At 34.4% G+C, this 21139-nt stretch overlaps 2 protein-coding genes across 6 annotated transcripts in view; both read left to right on the forward strand.

Moving 5' to 3' along the window:
* Nucleotides 1-1690: 1690 nt before the first annotated feature.
* Nucleotides 1691-13502, forward strand: LOC102591700 (nuclear transcription factor Y subunit B-4-like). 5 transcript variants are annotated; one of them, XR_001474556.1, is made up of 7 exons: nucleotides 1691-1781; nucleotides 1873-1950; nucleotides 7830-7892; nucleotides 7994-8167; nucleotides 8687-8764; nucleotides 10127-11253; nucleotides 11370-12680. XR_001474556.1 is itself a non-coding variant. In XM_015312843.1 (7 exons), exons 6-7 carry the CDS (start codon nucleotides 11157-11159, stop codon nucleotides 13262-13264), a joined length of 675 nt encoding a protein of 224 aa, XP_015168329.1. In that variant the 5' UTR covers nucleotides 1691-1781; nucleotides 1873-1950; nucleotides 7830-7892; nucleotides 7994-8167; nucleotides 8687-8764; nucleotides 10127-11156; the 3' UTR covers nucleotides 13265-13502. The 5 variants fall into 5 exon arrangements, 4 of the variants coding, with proteins under 4 accessions (XP_015168329.1, XP_015168331.1, XP_006356441.2 ...); XM_015312843.1 differs by lacking the exon at nucleotides 11370-12680 and adding an exon at nucleotides 12687-13502; XM_015312845.1 differs by lacking the exon at nucleotides 11370-12680 and adding an exon at nucleotides 12687-13502 and having other exon boundaries at nucleotides 10217-11253.
* A 5951-nt stretch (nucleotides 13503-19453) lies between these two features.
* The window catches only part of LOC107062331 (nuclear transcription factor Y subunit B-6-like), a 4708-nt gene continuing 3022 nt past the window's right edge, over nucleotides 19454-21139 (forward strand). The window contains exons 1-2 of the mRNA XM_015312862.1: nucleotides 19454-19549; nucleotides 19971-19981. Coding sequence (XP_015168348.1) covers nucleotides 19454-19549; nucleotides 19971-19981 — 107 coding nt within the window. The remainder of the gene's footprint in view (nucleotides 19550-19970; nucleotides 19982-21139) is intronic.

Genomic DNA, 21139 nt, shown 5'->3' on the forward strand with positions numbered 1-21139 from the left:
TGGCCCAAGAAGGGCCCAAATTCAATTTCTCCCTTACTCTCCTAAATTATTTGTTTGTGATTATTTATTGTTTGATTCTTCATCAACTCTAACTTTGGAATTTTTAATTAACTTAGTTGAATTCCCCAAAAGATAAACTATATTCTTTATGTTAGTTTAATTTCCTAAAATTTCATTCTTTTAATCGACTCTTATACTTTTGTTGAATATATTTAGTCAAAACATTTTATTTATTTTTCAATTAATTTAAAATAGTTTTCATACTTTAATTAATCAAATTGGTTCAAATTATTATTAAAATCATTTAAAATATATTCTAATTAGTCTAGTTTTGTTGAAATTTTAATCACTTGTAATTCAAGTCAAATGTTTCAATTCAAGTCCTCTTTTCTTAAAAACTAAAATATGTTCTTTGTTTGATTATTTTCTCAAAGTAAATCAAATATTGTTAATTATTTTTATAATCATTTTTTCTAAAAAATAGTCAAAATAATATTTAATCAAGTCGCAGGATAACCGCATGTTAGCGGACGCTTCAAATGCCTTAAAAACCTTCTTGAAGCGTAAATAATCTTGCCCATTTTCTCCAAATTTATAAAGATTTGATCTGTTAAAATCTTTTTAAATTAAGTTTTCTTAATTTCTTTAAAAAAATTAGTGATGACTCTTTTCTAAGTATTTTTCTCAAATTGTTTGATACTTAGAACATTTTTAAAAATGATTTTGCTAAAGATAGTAAAATTACGGCGTAACAGCATCAAACCAAACAATGTATAAAAATAATCTATATATAATTAATGCTAGCATAACTAATACATGCATTGTTAATGCAAGCATTACTAATACACTCTATTTAGCATTATTGTTATACACTCTACCAAACGACATATACACATTATCCATCAATTTTTCATCAAAAATATACACATAAAAGTCCAAGAAACTTCAACACTCGCACAAAAAAAAATTATTCTATACTTTCAATTTTTTTTAATAAATTTTCTTGAAAAATAAAGACTCTCAATTAAGAAAAACGAGATTTTATCGGACAATTCCAAGTTAAGAACAAATGACAACAATGGTAAACTGAAATTGAAAACTTTGATACATTTTCATGGAACATTATGTATTTTTTTAAAAAATTAATTAGCTTTAAAAATCGTGCATAAACTAAAAGAAATGAAAATATTAAAAATAATATATTTTTGACATGGCACATAGGTGGCACTAATTAATGTAGCAATGACATAATGCACGTGTAATACACTCTCCATTGTGAGTGATATTTAATTCACTTCAAAAATGTTAAGGGGTAATAAATATATGTATAATTAAAGTGCTAAAATAAATTTGACTGTCACATTCAAAAGCGAATTGATATATATATATTTTTGAATTATTAATGTCGTGTGGATTGAGGAGATAAGTTCACGTGGACTAAATAAAATGACACATCATATTTTACTAGCCAAATTTTAATAAGACAACTTTTGAGGTGATATAGACAAAATTGAAAAACCTTGTTAAAATAAAATAAAATAGACTTTAATAAGTAATTTTAAAAAATTGGGCCTGAGTCCAAAAAAGTAGTTGTGTTGAAACAAATACCAATTAATTCATTAATTACGTGATTTCTTAATATGTAAGTTATGTACTACAGTACAAAAGAATAAGAAAAGACTACGCTAGTTAGTAGTAAACGTTATTTATAAAATAAAACCGTTCATTCTTGTGAACTTCCATTAATCAGCTTAATTTTATCTTTGGATTGGTTTAACAAGGTGAGTTTTACTTTAATTTGAGATTTTCTTACATAATTTTTGTGCAATCCCCAAAAAGAAAAGAAAATTGAAACAATTTATTTTTTACTAGATGCAGGAGGGTGGTATTTGTTCAAATTTTAGCCCTAAAAAAGGAATGGTGCTTCAAGAGAGTTACAAAATTTCACCTGTAAGTTGTGTAAAAGCATCCCAATTTTTTTGATTGTTTTGGTTTTGTGACAGTATATATATCTGTTTGTTACTGTGTGTTTGTTAGTTGAAATAAACTTAATCCCCCAAACCTTGAAAACTTTCTATTGTATAGTCAACACTCAACATCCTCTTCCAATTCTCACCAAGATTTACCTTTTGATCTAAAAGAGAAGAATGGAAGTGAAATGAGAAAAGAAACAAAAGGGGAAATGGGTTTTATTTAACCTAGATCTAGGAGTTTACGTCCGATAAGAAACTACTTAAATTGTATCAACAAAAAGTATCGTAAGACGGTGGTAAAGAACTTTACACGATTAAGGCCTGATCCTCACTTTCAATTTTGATATATACGTTCTTCAAGTTAATTATAATTGAATTAAACTTATCAAGATGAGTTTTGACCAGTGGATCTTCGTTCATACGAAGATTGTACAACCTATTTTTCAAGTAGAGGCAGCTTGTGAGTGATTTCTTAGGTTACAGATCTTCTAACTTCTTCCATGCCGTTGTAGATTTCTCTTCAGTAATTTCTCGAATAATGCTATCTGTAATGCTCATAAAGATCGCACTCAAAGCCCTTTCCTTCAGGTTTGCTTTGTCTGATTCTTTCAACTCTTTTGGAAAAGCCTCCTCAATTTCCTGTCATAACCCTTCCAACACCAAGGACGATCTCATTCTAATCTTCCACAAACTAAAACTAGACCCCCCCGTCGAATTTCATTATTTCATACTTTGTTGAAGATGATGAAGACGTCTTAATACTTGATTATGTGCAGAAATCCCAATGAAGTTCTGATATCAATATTAAGTTTGAATATGAAATGAATGCGCTTGACCAGATATATATATAAGGTTCAGAAAATTCCACTGCAAAGTGCACAGTTGATACATTTAGCAGAAATCTTAGAAGTCACAAATTCTTAGGCTTTGAAAGTTAAGTGATACATCAAGCCTATCTGGTATAGATACCGACCAGATAGTTAGTTCACAAGCAGAGATTTTTTTTCATCCTTAGGGATATCCAAGCAGAGGTGCTTAACCCAATCAACTATTGGGTTCACTTAAAAACACTTAAATTTATCTGTATAGGTGGTAAGGATTGACAAGTTTACAAGCTTTGGAGAAACCACAACACGATTAACATCAACACAATATTTCAACTCCAAAGTCTCAAGTATTGGCATAATAAGAGTAGTGTTTATTGATCCTACAGAGCTGTTAATTGTTGAATGCTCTAACTGAAGGCTAACAAGATTGGGGGGATCTGACTGTGCTAAAGTGTCTGTCTTGGAGATAAGATGAAATTCCAGTATAGGTCCAATTTGTTTCATGAGAATTTTATGGATTATGCTCGAAGCAGAATCCTCAATATTCGATACATACTGAAAAAACTAAGGATCAAACACATGTTTTAGGTTGTGTAGGCCGTAACTGCATCCAATTTTTTGATAAGATGTTAGCTCTTGCAGCATATTTGATGGGCATGAGATCTAGTATTCTGTGTAGTATGCTAGTTGGTAATTCACAAATAATAGACTTGCTCAAATAACTAGATATCTTTCTTCTAGCACATCGACTTACGTAAATAATTGTCTTATTATAGAATTCTGAAATAAGGAGTTCTTTCATAAAAATGAATTTGAATGAATGGGGCAGGTTTGAATAGGATTGGATCTATAAATTGTTGAAAAAGGAGAAAAGTAAAAGGGAAATGGCCAAATGGCTGAATTAAATTTTAAGTAAGACATACTCCCTCCATCCCGAAATAATGTCACTTTAGAGTTTAGCCAAAATTTTTTTTGTCCCAAAACAAGTGTCATCATATGAATTCGGGACAAAAATTAGTATGTTTTTTCAACTATACTCTTGTATTAAAGAAATACTACTTCTTAATAGCGCTCAATTATTAAAAAAAAAACATCTAATAAATAGTGGTAGCTTAGTGAACTACCCCTTCAATTTATTATTTTCCTTAATGGGTATGAAATGAGCTAAAATGATACTTATTTTGGAACGGAAGAAGTAGTAGTATATAGTTATGTTGTTTCTAGTCAATGCTCATTTTTCCAACTGTGAAATCATATTTATCCCGGTGAATACCTTCTTCTTGTTCACTCCGCCCTGGTGCCACATGTCCCCCCTTCTCTTAATTTTTGTAGCTATATATATGGGAACTTATTACTTTCCAAGAGCCACATACTATACACATCACACTTCTATGTATAGTATGTGGTTCTTGTCAAGTAATAAGTGTCCATATATATTGCTACAAAATTTAAGAGCTGGGGGACACGTGGGACTAGGGTGGATTGAATGAGAAGAAGGTATGCACGGGGATAGATATGATTTCACAGTTGGGAAAATGAGTATTGACCGGAAACGACATAACTATATACTACTACTTACTTTATCCCAAAATAGGTATCACTTTAGCTCATTTCATGCCCATTAAAGAAAATAATAATTTGACGGTATAGTTTACTAAGTTGCCTCTATTTATTGGATGTTTTTGATAATTGAGCACTATTAAAAAGTAGTAGCTATTTAATATAAGAGTATAGTAAAAAAAAAACACTAATTTTTAAATATTATAGTTAAGAATGATTCTACGTGATCTGGAGCAAAATGACATTGAAGCTACTGTCATTAAGGTTGACAACAAGTCAACAATATCTATGGCCAAAAATCCAGTGCAACATGGTCGTAGCAAGCATATAAGTGTGAAGTTTCATGCTATCAGGTACAGAATGATGGCGAAGTTAAACTTGTTCATTGCAGCTCAGATCAGCAGATTGCAAACATCATGACCAAGGCTCTTCTTAAGAGGAAATTTGAAGTTCTAAGGGCTAAGTTGGCAGTATCCAAGAAAAATCTCGTAGAGTGTTAGAAAATGAGATATTTCTAGATAGTCATTTGTTTAGTTGTTTCTTTTTAAATATTATGTTTAGTTTGGAAATGTAGTCCTTGTTTTATGGAATATGTTTTGTAAGAAAGTCAATAGTGGTTAAATAGGTAATGAAATATGCACATCTCAACCAGGCAGTTGTAGGATGCATCATTGAGGAGCAAGACCGATTCATGCCAGACGTGGGTAGAATCACGCATAGGACCCTTCCTCCACATGCCAAGATATCTGATGACACCAAACGGACTATGCACGAATGTATCTCTGTGTTCATATGCTTAATAACATGTGAAGCCAACGCTCGTTGCTAACGTGAACAGTGGAACACCATCATCGTTGAAGACGTCCATTGGGTCATTAGCAAGTTTGGTTTTGATGACTACATTGAACCCTTGCCTTTGTACTTGCCTCGTTATCGTGAGGATGGTGGTGGTGAGCGTGGATCCCTGATAGAGAAGTCTTTGTTGAAGCGTCCAATGGTTGATGCAGCTTCAGGCTTCAACATCACGCCCTATCACCTACCTCATAATTTTCCTATGGCTCATCACCACTTTGTGTATCCACCACCAATGGGAAATGGTGATATTTAGGGGGGTGCATCAAATGGAAGCACTTCTCAGTGTGTAATGGATAGTGATGTTGAGTCTCCTACGGAGGACGGTAAGGAGTGATCAATTTCTCTATTGAAGGAATTAACCCGTTGTTGAAACTTTAAGAGTAGTGAAGAAAGTAGGTTATCTTTTCTATGTTACCTAATCTAGTATAGTTCTTAATTGCAAAGTTTAGGAATGTGTCTTTCAAACTGAGTGAGCCAAAGTGTGGTCCGTCCAATTGTCTGTTTGTTTATGTATGTATATGTATGTGTATGTGTGTGTGGTGGAAGTGCTCAACCACTTGAACAAGCATCAAGTGGTTGATCACTTCCATCACACACACATAAACATACACACATAAGTAACCATCCAATTGAAGGGGCCACTAATTGTCTCACTTAGTTCGAAAGACACATTCCTAAACTTCACAAATTAAGAACTATCCTACATTAGGCAACATAGAAAAAATAGTCTAGTTTCTTTATTGCTCTTGAAGTTTCAACAACAACTTAATTCCTTCAGTAGAGAAATTGATCACTCCTTAACCCCCTCCGCAGGAAACTCAACATCACTATCCACAGCATATTGAGAAGTGCTTCCATTTGATGCATCCCCATGCATGTTACCATTTTCCATTGGTGGTGGATACACAAAGTGGTGATGAGCCATAGGAAAATTAGGAGGCAGGTGATAGGGCATGATGTTGCATCCTAAATCGGCATCAACCATTGGACGCTTCAAAAAATACTTCTCTCTCAGGGATCCATGCTCACCACCATCATCCTCACGATAATGATGCAAGTACAAAGTCAAGGGTTCAGTGTAGTCATCAAAACGAAACTTGCTCATGACCCAATGCACGTCTTCAATGGTGATGGTGTTCCGTTGCTTACGTTTGCTTCTCATATTACAAAGCATATGAAAAATCAGGGGATATAAGATACATACTGAAAAATCAGGGGATCAAACACAAGGTTAGGTTGTGTAGACCATAACTGAGTCCAATTTTTTGATAAGATGCTAACTCTTGCAGCATATTTGTCGGGCATGAGATCTAGTATTCTATTTAGCGTGTCAGTTGGTAATTCAAAAATAATAGACTTGCACAGATCACTAGATTTCTTACTTCTAGCACATAGATTTCTCTCAGAAGTATTTTATATACAAATTTAGATAGTTACTTCAACATGAATTGAGGGGTCTATAAATTTTTGCCCTAGTATGGTCCTCTGAAATGAGGAGTTGTTTTTCATCAAAAGGTACAACTTTTGTTTGAAAATGAGATATTTCTAGATAGTCTTTTGTTTAATGGTTCCTTCTGAAATATTATGTTTAGTTGTAATGGAAAGGTAGTCCTTACTTTATGGAATATGTTTTGTAAGAAAGTCAATAGTGGTTGGATAGGTAAGGTCTCTACTAACTTATGAAAAGCTTATATAACTACTAGCTAGTTTTGGGAACGTGCGTTGCATGTTTATTTTAAAATATTTAATACAAATTTTATAATGCAAATGACAAATTTTAAATGGTGCATATATTATTGGACTTTCTTTGTGCTATAAATACAAAACAAAACAATCGTATAGAGAAAAAAGTAACACTTGTAAGTTAAGTGTAAAATCTTACAAGCTTGATGCTCTACTTTACTGACATATATAGTACTTTAATTTAAAGATAAATATCTACTCGGATATATATAAGTGTTTGCATATATAACTAAAAAAATTAGAAATTAAAAAAGGGGGATGATTGTATAGTAAATATCGCATAGCATAAAATGGAAATACAATGCCGCATATAAAAATATTATATAGTTGCTAGTACAACCATGAAATCTAAAAATATGAATGAATGAGGTACCATTTATTATGTTTCATCAAGAACATGAAACTGAAGATGATGGGGAAGAAGAGATTATGAAGATTATGTTGTCAAAGAAAATTATAACTCATAAGCACAAAAAATAATCATTAATAAAAACAATGAAATTTGAAATACAACTGAGACGTTAGTGAAAGTAAAAAGAAACACGACAGATATTTATACTAATATGTATAGTGACTCTAAATTATTCTTTCAAAATTATTAAAATTATGAAAGATTTGAATAATTATGATATTGAATTTCGGGCTTCTCATCTTAAATAATGGAAGGTTAGAAGCTTAGAGTGATTATGATGACTATTAAAATAGAGAAAAGACATAAAATCACCACTGAAGTTGTCTCGAATTTTTAAAAAGACACTTTAACTTTTTGGGTGTCCTATTACCCCACGAAACTATCTGAATCCACAATAAATATACCATTTTGACTAATTTTAACATCACTCGTGTTGTCACGAAATATGGACGCGTGAAGGACTCTTGATACTGCTTCAGACCAACGTAAAATTGCATGAAGGACTACGAATTCAAAATCAAGGTGAAATCCCGCTCAAAAAACCAACCCTAAGATTCGTCTATACTAAACTTTTAGCCAGAGACACCTTTTAAATATTTGAACATTTTTCATCTTTCTCACAGGCTGGAACACTCACAAGAACACAAAAAAAGAAGAAGTCATAGCTGCCTAGCTTTTGAATAATTTCATACATGTTTAGGCTTTAGCAAAGGTTGTTCATCTTTTCTTGTTTTTTGTGAAATAGCGAGTTCTAGATTTGAGATTGACAACGCCTTCAGTTCACTATCCCACAAAAGGTGAAAATCTGAACTTATTCTTATTCATTCATTGTCGATGATTATTTTGTTGTTAGAAATTATGATTAATGTATATATCACGCTATAAATTTTGATTAATTTTTCAATTTGAACGGTCTACTGTATGTTCTCATATGCTTACGTGTCAGCCAAGAAATCTTGGTCTATCACTGACTAAGTTTAGTACTAGAAAATACATACGTTAGGAATATATTCGTACTTAGTTTAGTAGTAAAAAAATTGAAAACTTATCTTTCCACTTTCACGGAAAGGTCTTCTTTTATTAAATTTCACTTAGCATTCATTAATGTATATATATTTATAAAACTATGTTTGTTAAAATGAATTACTTAAAAACCCCGTTTCGAAATTACTTTGTATTTATGTATATGTTAGTCTTTTTATGAATCAAGTTTTTGTATGACTTGCTCTGTTTTTCACCTTTAGTAACTGTTTGAGAATATGTTTTTTTCGTAACTTTCATTCCCTTCTCTTTTCTCTGTTTTGCACGAACGTTAGAGCGGAAGAGTCCCATGGGATTCAACAATACATTGTTGCATGAAGCTTGCATATCTTGTACATGGAGTCCGCACATACGTATCCTTTTTCTGCCTTCACGTTGTTCAGTCGAAATAACAGATGTGATTCTTTCATTCTATAAAGGCATAATACATAAATGTGCCCTTTAACTTGGCTTTATTTCACATTTATGCCCTCCAACTTTAAGTGTGCACAAGTAGGCACTTAAACTTGTGTAAAGTTGAACAAGTAAACACATGTGTCCTACGTGGCATAAAACATGTAGGAGGTGTGTGTCTATTTGTATAATTTTATACAAGTTTAAAGGTCCATGTGTGCACATCCAAAGTTGAAGGGTATAAATGTGAAATGAGATCAAGTTAAAGGGTACATTTATGTATTATGCCTTCTATAAAAGTCGAGCACAACTATTAATTACCTCATTTTTCTCAGTTATTTAATTGTGTTGATGTGATTAATGTTTTTATCTCTATTGTGTGTTCCCTGATATATACAAATTTTCTTTGACCTCATACAGTAACTACGAATACTTCGTTTTATCGCATAAAAGAAAGCCTTTATTTTTTTGAACTTAAGAAACCAACATAGTTAAGTTCCTCATTAAAATTTTCTTGTAGTTACTCACTTTCCTTTCGTATACTTTTGTCAAAAATAAACCACAACGTTTACTGCCCAACTCTTTTTTTAGTTTAGATTTACAGATTTTATTATAAAAATTATTCTTTAACTTTTAAGTTCTTGAATTTATTCAAGTCTTAAATTTTTCCCTCTAAATTTAGTTAAGTTCACTAGATCTTCTTTTACTACTTCCAATGCTTCAAATTTTGATAAAATTCCTTCTCTTATTAAATTTAAATGGATTCAAGTCATCATTTGTTATCCAATAAACTAGTTTAATGTTTACAAAATATTTTACTTCCACACGTTTTCAACAAGACAATTTTTCATAAAGAAGTGTTTTTCAATCAATGATTTTAAAGTTCCTTGAGATTTAGCTTTCACATTTTTTGACACTTAGCCTAATTAATTAATTAAGTTCGGTCGGTTAACCATTTTTAATGGATCTTAAAGGATGCTTAATACCTTTCCTTTAGATTAGTTGAACCCTTACCTAGAATTTTATGTTTAGTAGACCTTAAAATGAAGTTAACTTTAAACGTCTTTTATCCATTTTAGGTGTCTTAATTCACCATAAATAATTAGGTGGCGACTCATTTAGTTAGTTAATTAATTTAGGAATCACTAATATGTTGTACACTATTTTGACCTGGTTAATATGGGGTATAACAAATGGTAATCTAACTGAGGTTAGGAGCTTTCCAGTTTTAATAATATATGATGATATGTGTCTTAAGTCTTTTGTAATATGCCATATGAATGACAAAAAGAAATTGTGCTGAACCTTATCTTTTTCTCAAGAGTTCCAAATATAATAGTAGTATCAAGAGCCCTTCTTCTTGAGGGATCTGTGATGGCAAAGACATAAGTTTTTCCTTCAGTTCTTCTAAGGTGAGTGAGCTGAGCAACAATAACATGACATCCACCAGCTTCTTGGGTGTATGTCCTCCTATGTTTACGATTATCCATCTCACTCTCTCTACAAATATATCTCTTTATCTCTCCATACATACACATATATATATAGTATGTGGTTCTTGACAAGTAATAAGTGCCCATATATATTGGTACAAAATTTAAGAGCAAGGGGGGACACGTGGCACAGGGTGGAGTGAATGAAGAGAAGTTATTCACCGGGATAGATATGATTGGGAAAATGAGTATTGACCGGAAACGAAATAACTATATACTACTAGTTTTTTTGTCCCAAAATAAGTATCACTTTAGCTCATTTCATGCCCATTAAGGAAAATAATAAATTGAAGGTATAGTTTACTAAGTTGCCTCTATTTATTAGATTTTTTTTTTTATAATTGAGCACTATTAAAAAGTAGTAGCTCTTTAATATAAGAGTATAGTCGAAAAATGCATACTCATTTTTTAAATGCTAATACTCCTTTTACCCCAAAAAATAAGTGCCACTTGAGCAAAAAACATTGTTCCAAAACAAGTGTCTTTGTAGGAATTCTAGACCAAAATTAGTATGCTTTTTCAATCATCAAAAACATCTAACAAATAGAGCTAACTTAGTAAACTATACTTCAATTTATTATTATCCTTGACGGGCATGAAATGAACTAAAGAGATAATTATTTTGGACAAAGGAAGTAGTAGTATATAGTTATGTCGTTTCCTGTCAATGCTCATTTTCCCAACAGCGAAATCATATTTATCCTAGTGAATACCTTCTTCTCGTTCAATCTGCCTAGGTGCCACGTGTCCCCCCTTTCTCTTAAATTTTGTAGCTATATATATGGGCACTTATTAGCTGGCAATAGCCACATACTATACACATAGAGAGAGAGGGAGATATTTGTAGAGAGAGAGTGAGATGGATAATGGTAATCATGTTGGTGGTTCAGGAAATGGAGGATTTCATAGCTATCGCAGATCTCCACAACCAAATCCTGCACATTCCCCTTCCTCTGGTATGCTACCTATCTTCTCTTTTACTTTTACAAATGTATGCACAGTGATTTCTCTCTATATATATATGTATGGTTGGAATGTTGATGAATTTTTATATTTGATATGCTTAATACAGCCGAGCGTTTCTATTAAAATCTATCTCACAAGGTAGGGGAAAGGCTATGTACACATCGCACTTTCAGATTCTATTTATGGAATTATATATACTGACTACTGGGCATGTCCTCGTTGTTGTTGAATATTCGTGAAGCTTTGTGCACACAGTTAATTTGGGCTGCTAGCTAATAATTTTCATTAATTCCTCTGAATTTTTCATTTTCTTCTTTAGCTCTGTTGAGCCTTGGAAGATAATAAAAACGGAGACCTTCAACTTGTGTACATTTCTTGGCTTGCTCTATGTCCGTCTTTAATTAGCTAGGGACCATATATGCATTTTTTTTCCATGTATATATTTGCAAAGCTAGCTGTTTGTTTATCAAAGATGAAAGATTAATTCATGGTAATGGTGATCGACACGGCATTTCTGGTTTTCTTTTGGAACTTTAAAGAAAAAATGGAAACAAGTGGCATGCATGCAATCTTGTGTATGTCCTCTCTACCCTTTTTTTACGCGTGTGTCTCCTCTAAAAAGAATATTAAAAAGAGAGAGGAAGAAACAAACCGTCTAACGTTAGCAAGTTTGAAAATCAGCTAGCTATATTACACAAATTAAAGGCTTTAATTATGGCATAAAAATTGCCTAAAGTGTCCGTTACAATTTGAGGAGATTTCCTATATTTTTATATATAAGTGTCAGCTAATTTACTTGAGTTAATTTATATTTTTGCTCTCTGCTTTTGCCATAAAATTAAAAATCAGAACAAATAAGCATTTTAAGAAGTCAATTAAAATCTAGCAAGTGATTCTTTATCCAAAGTTTAAGAAGCATAGCATATAACATTAAGAACAACTGGTACTACAAAAAAAGTATATGAAAACAGTGGGCAGGGTAGTATCCGTCAATAAAATTTTATCTTAATCCTATATCACGGTTATGGTAAAAGAAAAAGCCTTTTGATCCGAGGCAAGTTTGGATATATGAGAGAGTTAGTTGAAGAGTAGACAAAATATGAAGTGTTTTATGTTAAGTCTGTATTCACACTGATCAAATAATATGTGCTTTTGGTGTTCGCATGAATATTGTCCAAAATTCATAGTGCCGCTTACAGTACGACTCATATCCAGCTAATAATTAGTGACATATATATTTGTGTGCCATTAGCTTTGTAATTTGTTCAATACTTGGGTAGGTTATAGCAAATGTGACTTAATAATGTTTAACTAGACAATAAAAGTGTAGCTAGTTGTGATGAAATTAGACGAGTAATTTGATAATATGGAAAATATTTCTTTTTCATTTCACTCTGATGTTTTTTTGTTGTGTGAAATTAAGATATGGAGATGATCTTGGAACTGCCTTCTCATCTCAACCAGGCAGTTGTTGAAGGCATTATTCAGGAGCAAGACCAATTCATGCCAAACGTGGCCAGAATCATGCATAGAACCTTTCCTCCCCATATCAAGATATCCGATGATGCAAAATGGACCATGCACGACTGTATCTCTGAGTTCATATGCTTCGTAACATACGAAGCCAATGCTCGTTGCCAGCGTGAGCAGCGGAACACCATCACTGATGAAGACGTGCATTGGGTCACTAGCAAGTTTGGTTTTGATGACTACATTGAACCCTTGCCTTTGTACTTGCCTCGTTATCATGAGGATGATGGTGGTGAGTGTGGATCCCTGATAGGAGAGTCTTTGTTGAAGCGTCCAATGGTTGATACAGCTTCAAACTGCAACATCACGCCCTATCACCAGCCTCCTAATTTTCCTATGGCTCATCACCACTTGGGGTATCCACCACCAATGGGAAATGGTGATATGCAGGGGGATGCATCAAATGGAAGCACTTCTCAGTGTGCAATGGATAATGATGTTGAGTTTCCTTCGGAGGGGGGTAAGGAGTGATCAATTTCTCCACTAAAGGTGTTAAGTTGTTATTGAAGCTTCATGAGCAATGAAGAAATCAGACTATCTTTTCTATGTTACCTAATCTAGGATAATTCTTAATTTGCAAAGTTTAGGAACGTGTCTTTCGAACTAAGTGAGCCAAATGGTGGCCCCTTCAATTGGCTGTTTACTTAAGTGTGTATGTGTTTGTGTATTTGTATGTATATTTGCCCTTGTGCTATGAAAAAATTGGTCATATCCACCCTCTGTTTCACTTCTTGAATATTCTGGTAGTTATATTCCTTCATGCTTGTTGATTAGTAGAGGTTCGTTACCTCCTTAGGATTAGTAAGGTAAGGCCTAGCCCCCCTTGCTTGTACTCTTCTCTTTGAGATCCTTTTCTCTTTATTAATAAAACTAGCCTTGGGCACACCTTACCTAGCGGAATTACTTTAAAAAAATCATTTAATTTATGCCTTCAAATGAAAAAAAAAACAACTTTTACCTCCCCAGATGTACGTAGCAACCTTTTCGATAGTGTAATCGATGGCATTCTAATGAGGTTGCCTTTATGTGATATTGTGAGGACAAGCATCGTATAGAAAGAATGGAGATATAAGTGGTGCAGACTTCCACGCCTCAAGTTTCATCAAACACTTTGGAAAACAACGGAGGACTTGATATCCCCTTCATTCAATTGGTTTATCTATCACTCTCTGTCACCTCATTGCTCTTCTTACAGGACCAATTACCAAGTTTACCCTTGACATTCCTAATATGGGAACATGACCAAATATTGACCACCTGATATATTTCCTCTATAGGAATGTCATTCAACATCTTGTTCTTAAACCTCTGTTTGGTAACCAATACAAATTTGCCTTCTTAATTTTTCGTATGTTCGGGTTTGAGTCATTCAAACAAGAGCTCTCTCAACCAAATTCCTTGATTTGTAGCATATCAAGCAGCCACATACTCGGCTTCTGCTGAAGATTGAGCTACAATATCTTGTTTATTTGTTCTCCATGAAAATTTTGAACCAAACATTAATGAGTAACGGGATGTGCTTTTGTAATCATCTGAACATCCACTCCATTAACTATCTGAGTATCCAAGAAGATCTCCATTCTTGACACTTCTATACTGAATTCTATAATCAATTCTCCCTCTAATGTACCTTAACACCCTTTTAACGGCTCCAAAATGCTTAGTGTTGGGACTTTTCATATATCCAAATAAGAAATTGACATCAAACATTATGTCTAGCTGTAACATCCGGCGATTTGAAATAATTATGAAGAGGCTTAGAATTGGAAATAGTCATTTTTGGAAAGACCTAAAAATCTGGAAATTTGGCCAAGTATGGAAAAAGGTGAGTTTTTGGCCAACTTTGAGCAGTCATAACTACTCTCTCAGGATGAGTTAGGTGTAGTTACAGTTATGGTTGCAAAGCTCGTGGAATCATCTTTCCAACGCCACCGAGTTTTCTTGATTCCGAGTTCGTATGAGTGAGTTATGCCCTTTGAAAGTTGGGCAGTTGGCAGGGAATCCGTCCGGAAATTTTAAGGGCATTTTGGTCTTTTCCCTAGCCATTTCTTTTGGAGTTATATTGTTGTGTTAGGCTTATTTTGGATCATTTTTGTCCCATTTTAAAAGAGTGAGAGCTAGGGCTTGAGAGTGAAGAGGAGAAGAAGAGGAGAAAGAGAAGATCAAGCAAGGAGTTCCCGTCAAGGATCGTCGTGGATATCGTCGGGGGTGATCCCTAATAGGTATGTGAGTTCATAGTGTTGAGTTGATATTTCCCCCCACACACCACACTCCTTTTATTTTTCAAGAAAAGATTGGTTGTGTGGTTGAAGTTATTGGTTGTGTTGTTGATGTTGTGGATTTATGTTTGTTGAAGTCCCTTGTTGTTTTGGGCATGTTTTTGGGTTGTGGTTTTGAGTTAAATCTCTTGTATGTTGAGGGATTTATGATCCTTAGTGCTTGGGGTTGAAACCATTGAAGTTTAGAAGGTTTAGAGTTGGAGAAAAGGGGAGAAAAAGTCAAGTTTTCTAGGCGAGGGGTTGGCGCGTCGCGCCTGCCAGCGCCCCCCAAAAGGGGTTCTGAAATTTCCCCCTTGGCGCGCCGCGCCTAGCAGAGCGCCATCAAGACCCCTCTAAACTTCAAGGGCTGGCGCTCCGCGCCTTGCAGAGTTCCAAAGACTCCAACCTACCCCTTTCATTCCCCACTCTTTCATGCATGTTCCTAGGTATTGTACCTATGTTTCCTAGTTGTTTCCAACACTCCAAGGTACTTCTAAAAGTCAAGAACTCATCCGTAACATGTGATCAAACACCTTGAATCCATAAATCCAATTCAAGGAGAGTTAGTTTCCAAGTCAAGCAAAGTTAAGAAGTAAGTCAAGCAAGTCTTACAAAGTTGTTCAAGAGTCTTTATTGAATGTTTAACTTCATTTTAAGACTCAAGTTTCAAGTCAAGCAAAGATTTTAGAATGTTTTTACATTTGAGTAAGGAAGGAACTATGATTCTAAAAGAGCCTTAGGGCTAGTTTTCATGAAAAGGAACATCGTTTCCAAGTGAGCCTTTGGGCTAGATTTTGAGTAATTATCTCATTTAAAGAAAGATGTGTTTAAAACGCTTATGAGTCAAAAGCATTTTGGGAGTAGTATCGAGCACCGATTTGGGGACGCGAGTTCATATTAAACTCAACTCTCCATAAGAACCATGTAGCCAACATGGGAGTTAACGGGTCATACTTTTTAGATGAACCCGTAAAGTTAAGCTAGTGGATCCACTTAGTAAAGTTAGCTTCCTATATCATGGCAAGGTATAGGATGGTCCTAGAGCAACGTGAGGTAAAACGCTGTATCACCACTCAGATTCATAGTGGTGGTTTTTCGGTTAGAGAAACTCTCACAGTAGAAATTGCATGGTTCCTCGAGGGTTCTTCTTAGTGTGGATGAGGGTATGGGACTTCATTCATACATTGCACAAGTAGACCTTGAGAGGAAGCATGGTATTTTCATGATATTATAAATATGATTTTTACGTCATGTTTTAAGAGTTTTACAAGCTTTATATATTGCATGTGTCTTATTGCTTTATATAATGAGTTCAGTTATTCATGAGTTGAACAGAGCCAAGGTAAGTGTTCTCTTGTACTCCTTTTAAGCTTAAGTTGTGGTTTAGCTTTTCAGCTCGCATACTCGTACATTCGATGTACTGATGCCAGTTGGCCTGCATCTTATGACGATGCAGACATAGGTACCCAGGGTTAGCATTGATCCAGTTGAGCACTCTAGAGTCAGTGGTGAGCCTCTTTGCTTTCTGGAGGACTCAGTTGTTTCGATCCTTTTAGTTTTGTTTTAATTAGGGTGTTGTGGGGTCTGTCCCAACATCCATCCCAGTATTGTAGAGGCTTCATAGACAATCAGTTAGTTAGTATTGAGTCTCTCATCTATGTATATATGTAAATATTCTATTTTGAGACTCGAGTTGCCTTTTAGCAAGTTATGTATCAGTTTGTTGTTTTATAACCTTTCATTACATTGAGTTGTGCTGTTGAGTTAAGTTTCCGCTGAGTTAAGAAAGCCAGGCCAAGGGTTCGCTTGGGGCCAACAATGGTTCCAAGTGCCGGTCCCCCCCAGGGTATAGGCTCGGGGCATGACACTAGCCTAGAAGCATCCAGATACAACGAGCTTCCAATAAGACTTCTATGAAGTATTGGATATACCCTCTCTTCGCCATCATCCTTCATCAATTTTTTATTCACAACAAGTGGAGTCGCAACAGGTTTGCACTTGTCAAGTTTGAACTTTTTTCAACAGTTCAAGGCATACCTCTTTTGGAAAAAGAAAATTCCTTCACAAAATTGAGAAATCTCCATTCCCAGGAAAAAAAATTCTTCTCTCGTAGATCACACATCTCAAAAGCTTTTAGCATTTCATTTTTAACTTTCTGAACTGCATGAGGATTTTCACCTGTGGTCATCAAATCGTCTATCACAATCCACATTGCATCAGCTTTCCTTTTGAAGTACAAAGTAGGCTCATTTAGGCTTCCATCGAAGCCTTGAGACAAACAAGATAAATATCTAGCCTACTATACCAAGCTCTTGCAGTTTGTTTAAGACCATAGAAAGCTTTTTTAAGCTAATACACCCTGTCTTCTTCACCTATGGAAGATTTTCCACTTGCATTGTGCTAGAAGTATAATTACTCTAAAGGTCATTTTTGGAATCTTCTTGAAAATTATCATTTTACCCTTTCTGAAATTATTTTTGGTCCAGTGGTATTGTTGGTTTGGGAACTTGGGTGAAAAGTTGGGAGTTTTGAAAAAGATTTGGTTTTGAAGGTTTTAAAGTTGAAATGGTTGACTTTAGTCAATATTTGGTGTTCTAAGTATCAAAATGGAATTTCATCAGTTCCATCAGCTCCAGAGCATGGCATTTGGGTTAGTAGGACTATTGGCTCAGGTCCTGAGGTATTTAGATGAGTTTTCAAAGAGTTTTTGTGTTTGAAAGTTGAAAGCATTGGATAGTTAACCAAAGTCAACATTTGGTGATAGCAAGCTTGTAATGAAATTCCGACAGTTTTGTTAACTTTGAAATATTGTTTTTGGTCTAGATATACTGTTTGTTTGGGTCCCAAGACTTTTGGTTTGATTTTGACCCATTAGACGAGATGCAGGAAAAAATTAAGGTTATAGTTTTACTTTAGTCAACATTTGAAGTTAGAAAGGTCATTTTTGAGTTTTGATGATTCCACTAGGTCAGAAGGGTGGTATTTGTTATGGTTGAAAGTTTGATTTTATTCCCGAAACTTTTGGATGAGTTTTATGTCCTTATTTGGAAATTTAAAGCTTGTTAAGTTAAAGTTGACTTTGGACAAATATCGGGTTAAGGTAACCTTGTTTCAGTGTTCTGATGATTTGATTGAATCCAAAATATCATTTCCAAGTTTGTAGCATATTTTATTGGGAAAATGCATAAGTACCTCCCTAGCCTATGCCCAAAATCCTTGAGACACACCTAACATTTACTAAGGTCCTATTACCCCCGAGCTTATTTTATATATAATTTTCTATCCCTTTTCGGCCTACGTGGCACTATCTTGTGGTGTTGACAATTTTTTCAAGGATAGTGGCACGTAGGCCGAAAAGGGGTAGAAAATTAATTAAAAAATAAGTTCGGGGGGGGGGTAAGTAGGACCTTAGTAAATGTTAGGTGTGTCTCAGGGATTTTGGGCATAGGCTGGGGGGGGGGGGTTACTTATGCATTTTTCCTATTTTATTTGTGTTCGGGAGGTTAAAGATGAGTTTTGGATGACTTTTAAAGCTTTTTGGGTGTTTTGACGCTGTTTCATCAAATTGTGTCAACTTAAAGGTTCATTATTAGTTTTAAAGATTAAATAAATTATTTCAAAGCTTCTAAAAGTTAGAGCATGAATTATAGGACTGCTCGGTAAAGTTTGGTGTATTTTCGCTAAGTTGAGATTGGACTTTTATCGCGAAATATGAAATAATTGTTTATCGAACAAAAATAATGTTTGACTAGGTAAATAAAAACGAAATTGAGTTTCAATTAAATAAGTAGGTCTGTATCATTATTTAAGACATATATGAAAAAGAATCGGGGCATTTCTCTATCGTATAAGGAAGTTACGACCCTTTTAGTGAAATCAAAGTTGTTGATTTCTGATGTAAATTCTGCTGCACATGTATTTAAGATTTCAGACTATCTTTATTTGGTATTTTGAGCATATTGGAGTTCTAGAGCTTAGAATGAAGTGATTCTTGTGGCATTTTTCTCGATTTAATGAGAGTTAGTATCCGATCCTCATTTTAGCATTCTCTCATTATTTCTTCATCTTATTTTCTTTCCTTCTCTGTGAGTTTCTTAGGGAAGAATTGGGGTTTTATTGATTTTGATTCAGTTTTTGATGAAAAGTTTATAATTAAGATCCTTATGTTATGAGTAAACTGATTTTGGCATATATTTTGTTGATTTATCAATTATTTTCATCATATTAACCGCGTATAAGCTTAAAAATTTGGGCTTATTTTCATCACTCCGCCCTGGTGCCACGTGTCCCCCCTTTCTCTTAAAATTTGTAGCTATATATATGGGCACTTATAACTTTCCAATAGCGACATACTATACGGAGAGAGAGAGGGGGAGAGAAATACTTTTGTAGAGAGAGTGAGATGGATAATGGTAATCATGTTGGTGGTTCAGGAAATGGAGGATTTCATAGCTATCGCAAATCTCCACAACTAACCCCTGCACATTCCCTTCCTCTGGTATGCTACCTATCTTCTCTTTTACTTTTACAAATGCATTGCACAATGATTTCTCTATATATATGTATGGTTGGAATGTTCATGAATTTTTATATTTGAAAAGCTTACTAAATCTGAGCGTTTCTATTAAAATCTATCTCACAAGGAAGGGGAAAGGCTATGTACACATCACACTTCCAGATTCTATTTATGGAATTATGTATACTGGGCATGTCCGCATTGTTGTTGAATATTCACGAAGCTTTGTATATACTGATGAAGTGCACACAGTTTTTTTAGGAGTGTAATTTGGGCTGCTAGCTAATAATTTTCATTAATTCCTCTGAATTTTTCATCTTCTTCTTTAGCTCTGCTGAGCCTTGGAAGATAATAAAAATGGAGAGCTGCAGCTTGTGTACTTTTCTTGGCTTGTTCTATGCAGGGCGGAGCCAGGTGGGGGTTCGTGGGTTCGGACCAACCTAGTAGCTTTTTTGTAGACCCTATATTTGTACTAGAAAATTAAGTAATAACTTGTGAACCCCTAGCAAAACTGATTGACAATTCAATGGTAAGTAAGGAGAAGGAAATTTAGAACTCCCAAACACCTAATACTGGCTCCGCCTCTGTCTCTATGTCCGTCTTTAATTAGCTATGGATCATATATGCATTTTTTTTACATGTATATATTTGCAAAGCTAGCTGTTTGTCTATCAAAGATGAAAGATCGATTGATCAATTCATGGTAATGGTGATCGACACGGCATTTCTGGTTTTCTTTTGGAACTTTAAAGAAAAAATAGAAACAAGTGGCATGCATGCAATCTTGAGTATGTCCTCTCTACCCCTTTTTTTTACGCGTGTCTCTCCTCTAAAAAGAATATTAAAAAGAGAGAGGAAGAAACAAACAGTCTAACGTTAGCAAGTTTGAAAATCAGCTAGCTATATTACACAAATTAAAGGCTTTAATTATGGCATAAAATTGCCTAAATTGTCTGTTACAATTTGAGGAGATCTTCCTATATTTTTACTCTCTGCTTTAGCCATAAAATTAAAAATCAGAACAAATAAGCATTATAAGAAGTTGATTAAAATCTAGAAAGTATTTCTTTATCCAAAGTTTAAGAAGCATAGCATATAACATTAAGAACAACTGGTACAACAAATAAAGAATATGGAAACAGTGGGCAGGGTAGTATCCGTTACAATAAAATTTTATCTTATTCGTATATCACGGTTATGGTAAAAGAAGAAGCCTTTTGATCCGAGGCAAGTTTGGATATATGCCAGAGTTAGTTGAAGAGTAGACAAAATAAGATAGATGATGAAAACTAAATATGAAACTGTCACCCCCCCGAGCCTACACCCTGGGCGGGACCGGCACTCGGAGACCATTGTTGGCCCCAAGCGAACCCTTGGCCTGGCTTTCTTGACTCAGCGGAAACTTAACTCAACGGTACAACTCAATGCAATGAAAGGTTATAAAACAACCAACAAATGCATAACATGCCAAAAGGCAGCTCGAGTCTCAAAATAGAATATTTACATATACATACATATACATGGATGAGAGACTCAAAACTACTGACTGACTGACTGACTGACTGTCTGACT

The sequence above is a fragment of the Solanum tuberosum genome, unplaced genomic scaffold, assembly GCF_000226075.1.
Source record: "Solanum tuberosum cultivar DM 1-3 516 R44 unplaced genomic scaffold, SolTub_3.0 scf00216, whole genome shotgun sequence".
Taxonomy (NCBI): domain Eukaryota; kingdom Viridiplantae; phylum Streptophyta; class Magnoliopsida; order Solanales; family Solanaceae; genus Solanum; species Solanum tuberosum.